The 6,000-nt window shown below is 40.5% G+C and overlaps 1 protein-coding gene across 3 annotated transcripts in view; it reads right to left on the bottom strand.

The window, feature by feature from the left end:
* Nucleotides 1-6,000, bottom strand: part of SLC9A9 (solute carrier family 9 member A9) — a 720,836-nt gene that overhangs the window by 344,693 nt on the left and 370,143 nt on the right. For all 3 annotated transcript variants that reach the window (XM_027765886.1, XM_014593185.2, XM_006162296.3), the window contains exon 9: nucleotides 856-944. In XM_027765886.1, coding sequence (XP_027621687.1) covers nucleotides 856-944 — 89 coding nt within the window. The remainder of the gene's footprint in view (nucleotides 1-855; nucleotides 945-6,000) is intronic.

Genomic DNA, 6,000 nt, shown 5'->3' with positions numbered 1-6,000 from the left:
GCTCTTCCTTGCTACTTTCCATCCCCCAGGGGACCCCAAATCTTTACCTAGCTAACTTCCATTTGCATTCAAGCACTAGATCAGGCTCATCTTTGGAATTTTTTTTATCACTTTCTCAAGCCTAACTGTAGGAGAATGCCCTACTGAGTGCTCTCCAAACATCCTGTACAGACATTTCTCTAACAGTACTTATTACACTGTGGATAATTACGTGTTACAACTCTTTGTCCTCATCAATAGACTTGGTAATGAAGCTCTTGATGGCAGGACCATATTCCTCCATTCCTAGTACTTAGCACAGTGTTTGGCACAGAGTAGCTGTGGAACAAATGTTTGTGGAAAGAATGGATGTTCTTACGCAAATATTCATACGCAAATATTCAACAGATGTGTGCTTGGCATAAGGGAGATACATTTTGCTTGTGTGACGACTGGCAGTGGGGTTTGCTTAGATGCAAAAGCACCCAATTAAAGACCAAACATCACTTTCTTCTTCTTCTTCATTTCCTTCTCTGTATATAACTACACAATCTCACATGCTTTATAATGCTTTTAGATGTAAGTGACTGTGAATTATTACCAACTGGAAGCCTTTCATCTTTGAGACTGACAGTCGATGTTCCACATCTCTCAGGAGGGAGAAACTATTATAACTATATTTTTGCTTACCAAGAGAATTGTTAATGGTTATCCTGGAGGGGGAAAAAAAAATCTATAAATATCCAATCCGTAATGAAGCCTTAAGCTTACTTTCTTCCTTTACTAATGAAATTCTTTCCAAGTGCTTTGCCAGAATTGCAAATAACCATTACACTGAGAAAAAAGACAAAGCCTGGAGTGAGTGTTTTCTTTTACCTGTTTTGTCCTCATTTTGGACTCTGACGACAGATTGTTGTAGGTATAATGCGCCTGTGTGACTCCACAGAAGAGAACAGCGACTATCCCTGAAATAATAATAATAATAAAAGATCAGTCAAAACCAATTTTCTTTCCAGCCTAAGTAAAAAGGTAGAGCTATCCCAGCTGGAAAATGAACTTGGTGCCCGTAGAGTTAAGACTGCTAATAATTACCGTGATAAGGAAACCTGAGCAAATCTTCCCACTTCCTCTAGACATGGGTTTTGCAGAAGCAAACTAAAGAAAAGTATTCCGAAGCAGATTCTTCCTGGAAATAAATGATTCCTGGTCATGAACTAGGACAGCTACACTTGTTTATTTTTATTTATTTATTTTTTTAGAGAGATTTTTGCTATAGGGTGTGTATGCTTGCTGAAGAGACAGAAAGCGAGGAATCAACTCCCCCCCCCAAAAAGGGAGAAACCCCCCCCCCCCCCCCCCAGGAGGGATAGCCATGCCACAGTCTCCTCTCCTCTATCCTCCTCTTGGGATTTTGGATATGCATGCACACTCGCACGCACATGTGCTCGCCATAAGGCCGAGACTTGAACCATGGTTGCCTATGTGGGAGTCCAGCAATGTAACCATTATGTTATCTGTTGGTCCCAGGAAGTTCGGAAACATATGAACAAAAGGCAGTATAGTCGACTCAGCGTCTTGCAGTCAGCACCAACTGCTTTGCTGCACTTTATGCTAAATGCTGACATATTTGCTTGAACACATTTGCTTTCTTTCCATTGTACCTTGGGGAGTCTAAAGAGGTTCCTGTCATGGGCCAGCAGGTGATGTGGTGGTTAAGGCACTGGATCCCACATGGCTGACCTTGGTTCAAGTCCCAGACCTGGTGGCCTGAAAAACATGACATGCACTTGTGCATGTGTGCTCAAAATTTCAAGAGGAGAACTGAGGAATAGGGATGGTGGCATGGCCATCCCTCTAAAGGTAATTTTTCACTTTGCCTCTCCCTCTGTCTCTTTCAGGCAAGTGCATTCACCCTATGGCAAAAAAAAAAAAAAAAAAAATTCCCATCAAACTATATGTTAGTATTAATAGCCATGAGTCACAAAGTCACAAACCTAGGGCATTTTCAAGGGTTTTATTGCTGTGCTAATGTTCCCATTTGCCAAGCTACAGAGAGGAGTCCTTATTAGCTCCTATGTCTTCTTGGCAAAGATGGGTGCTCTGTCTTTCTGCTACTGAATAATATAAAGTCCCCACAGAGGCATTTTCACTCCTTGAAAGTAAACCTGTCTGTTGTTCTGTGTAACCTTCCAGCCATGACCCTCAGCTGCTCCATGGCCTACTACAGAGTTTAGTCTTAAACCACACGATGCCCAGTTCTTAAGGCCACAGAAAGTCAATCATCGACTGGATTCTCCCTGGGGAGGAAACAATGGCAACCGTGGGACAAACACGCTGTTTCTCCCTGGGCTCTGCTATTCTCTGTGTTATTGCCCTGGGGCTGGGGTGTGGGGAAGTGGTGGGAACAGCACTCTATTTAGAATTAAGAATTAAATTAATTATGGGAAATTGGACATGGAGGAGGGCTTAGGAAAAAAACACAAGATATAAGTATTCCTCAACTAGGCCAAGGGGATTGAAATGAATTTTAAGCAGCAGACTCTTCCCAACTAAAAACACTCATAAATTAAATGCTGATGATTCTTAAGAGAACGGAGATATGTGAACAGAATACTGACATTTCAAATGAATCTACAATAAAGAATTTTAGCAGACTGAGCTTCTTTTTCTATGTGTAGACTGTGTACATCTATTTACATGTCGGTTATTGTTTAGGTTGATGTTGGATAAAATATTTCTAAGGCATAGTCACATAAGTACATAGGTATTTCCATTACTTATTTCCTTTGAACATTGTGCTTCAACACTTTAGACAAAAGAATATAAAGAAATGGAATTTCTTCTAAGAAATATCAGTCATAGTACCTACAGATCTTTTGTAAATATTCAGTTTGTTTAGCATCTTACAGAAATTCTAGGGGAAAAATACCTATGAAATATGATATTTTAATCTTCACAAAATTTCTCTTATAAAAACAATAAATACCAGAAAAACTTTTAGAGTGCTAAAGCATTCTAAGTATCTTTTTTTTTGTTTTTAAACTATTATTTTATTTAACTTTATTTATTATTATGATTTTCCAGTTTGATCAGAGAGAGACGGAGAAAGAAAGAGAGGGAAAGTGAGAAAGGAAGCCACCAGGTCCAGGACTTGAACTGCGGTCGGCCATGTGGGAGTCCAGCACTTTCATCACCATGCCACCTGCCAGTCCCAAGCATTTTAAGTACTTTGAGACACTAAGATTGCCATCACAATTGTTTTGGTATTGACTGTTTTTATTTATTTAAAAATTTGATTCATTTCTGTCTGTCCAGTCCATAATCTGTTGGAGCTTTTCTGGGTGAGCTGTAGCTGACCTTCCTGCGGTTGTGGAACTACTTGACTGCATCAATCTGTGGAGAAACAGTGAATGAAAGGGCAGATGTGTGTAAGTAGTGACTAAATTCATTGTGAGAATAAGAATCGGTAACAAAGAAGTGCTATAAAGGATAGGAAAGGGATTAAGATTGTTGGGACAGGCCAGTCTGTCAGTGGTGGTTAAAGTGGCTAGATCCCACATGGTTGACCATGCAATTCGAGTCCTGGACCCTGTGGCTTGGAAAACAAGGTGGGTGTGGGACCAACAGATAGTGCAGAGGTTACATTGCTAAATTCCCACACAGCCAAGCACAGTTCAAGTCCTGGACCTGGTAGCTTCAAACTTATGCCAGGTGCATGTGCATGCGTGCCCAAGATCCCAGAAGAATGGAAGAGAAGGGATTGTGGTGTGGCCATCCACCCTGGGGGATGATTTCACATTTTCCCTCTCACTGTGTCTGTCTCTCTCCAGCAAGCACATACACCCTAAAGCAGAACCCTCTAAAACATAAAGAAAGAAAGAAAAAGAAAAACAAGCTGGGTGTATCTGTGTGCCTAAAATCCTGAAAAGAGGAGACATGTACAATGGGCCAAGAATGATGTTTCATTTATATCTTTTCATTTATTGCATTGGTTTATTATCTCACAGCAGGTATACCACAATCAACCATTCTTTCCTACTGTTTTTCTCTTCTTCATAGAAGCAATTCTATTTTTCTGCTGATCGGGTCAAATTTTTGAGACCATCCTTCCTTTCTTTTTTAAAATGTATTCATTCTTTATATTTTCTATTTGCTACAGGGCACATGGAGAGAGAGAGAGAGAGAGAGAGAGAGAGAGAGAGAGAGAGAGAAAGCACCTGTACTCCCTTCTCTATTCTTCTCTCAGGATTTCAGGACTCACACACACATCTAGTGTGCTTTTCAGGCTGCTGGGTCCAGGACTCAAACTGTGCAATCAGCCATGTATAATCCAGCCACCTTAACCATCATGTCACAGGCTGACCTCCCTTTCTTTTTTACATATCAGCAATTTTGTCATTTTGTCCTTCAAAACTTACAGAGCCCAACCACTTCTCAACACCCCCACTCCTAATATCCTTTCCTAAGCCACCATATTTGGCTTGGACTATAGTAATAGGTTTCTCACTAGCTTCCCTGCCTCCCCCGTTGGCCCCTCGCAATCTGTTTATTCAGGAATAGTGATTCTTTAAAAATAATTCAAGTTGGGGCCAGCAGGTGTGCAGAGGTTAAAGCGCTGGATTCCCACATGGCCGACCACTGTTTGAGTCTCAGACCCAGAAGCTTGAAACTCACACCAGGCACTTGTGTGTGTGTGCCCAAAATCCTGAGAGGAGAGAGGAGGGAAAGGATTGCAGTGTGGCCATCCTCCTGGGGTGGGGGTGGAGATGATTTCTTACTTTCTGTGTCTTGGTTGAGTGCACAGGTCCTACAGCAAAAATCTCTCTAAATTTTCTTTTTTTTTTTTTTTAATTCAGATCATGCCATTCCTCTACTAAAAACTTCATAATGGATTCCTCTGGCTTAAAAGACCCTATGGAATGGAATCTGGCCTCACATCTTACCTCCCCACAATTCTCTGACCTCGCCTTTCATACTATCCCCTTGTCCTCACTAGGCATGTCCCACTGTTTGGGAAGTCCTTCTCCCAATATCCACATGGTTCACTCCTTTCTTAAGAAGTCTGTTCAAATCTTATATTATCAGATAGGTGTCCTCTACCACTCTGTAAAAATAATCCCCTCTCAGCATTCCCTACTCACCTATCCTGCTTTCCCCCCATATTATGTACCGCCATGAGACAGTCTACATTTTTACGTGTTTATTTTCTGCACTATGATGCAAGGCTCATTGAGGGCAGAGATTCCAGTCCCTGGCCCTTGCACCAGTACTGGGCATCTGGTAGGAACTCTGTGAGTATTTGTTGAATAAGTAAGTGAATATTCCTATCCCCATTAAATAAGTAGCACACTAACGTAATTTCTGCAAGGTCACTTTGAAAATAGTAGAGCTCAGACTTAGTATTCCAGAGAATCCTTGTGCTTTTCTGCCTGGATTTAGATCACCCATGAATGTTTTAAGGTAGTCTTAAGCCATATTAAAAACATCATTTCTAATATCCCAGGGAAAGAGTCTGAGATTTGATGAAGAAGATTATATATCTGAGCTGGCTGGGCTTGTCACTTGAGGGTATTTTCTCTAGTCACTCCTTTGGCCTTCATCTCCTTGCCTCCAGTAGAACACTAACAGCGGATCTTCTTGCTAAATATTCTCAAGTATTGTGTATATGTTTATAGATCACATAATCAGCAAATGATGAGGGTTTACCTAGATGACCAGAGGCTGGTGGGATAATTAAAATAAAACAACAAAGTTGATTTGACCATTAGTATTAGCATACATAATCAAAACTTTATAGCTTAGTAATTAAAATCACACAAATGATTGTAATTAGTATGATTTTTATAAGTCAAAACACATTTTGAACATGTCCCATTCGAAGATATCTATTACCATATCATTCTTTACCATAGAAAAAGGTCCCAAGTTGACAGTGTCCTGTTTTTTTTTTTTTTCCTAGAGATATTTTTGCTGTAGGGTGCTTGCACTCGCTGTAGAGACAGAGAGCCAGAAAACAAGAAA

This window comes from Tupaia chinensis, unplaced genomic scaffold (genome assembly GCF_000334495.1).
Source record: "Tupaia chinensis unplaced genomic scaffold, TupChi_1.0 Scaffold139833_1, whole genome shotgun sequence".
Taxonomy (NCBI): domain Eukaryota; kingdom Metazoa; phylum Chordata; class Mammalia; order Scandentia; family Tupaiidae; genus Tupaia; species Tupaia belangeri.
This window is presented reverse-complemented; position numbering and strand designations above follow the sequence as displayed.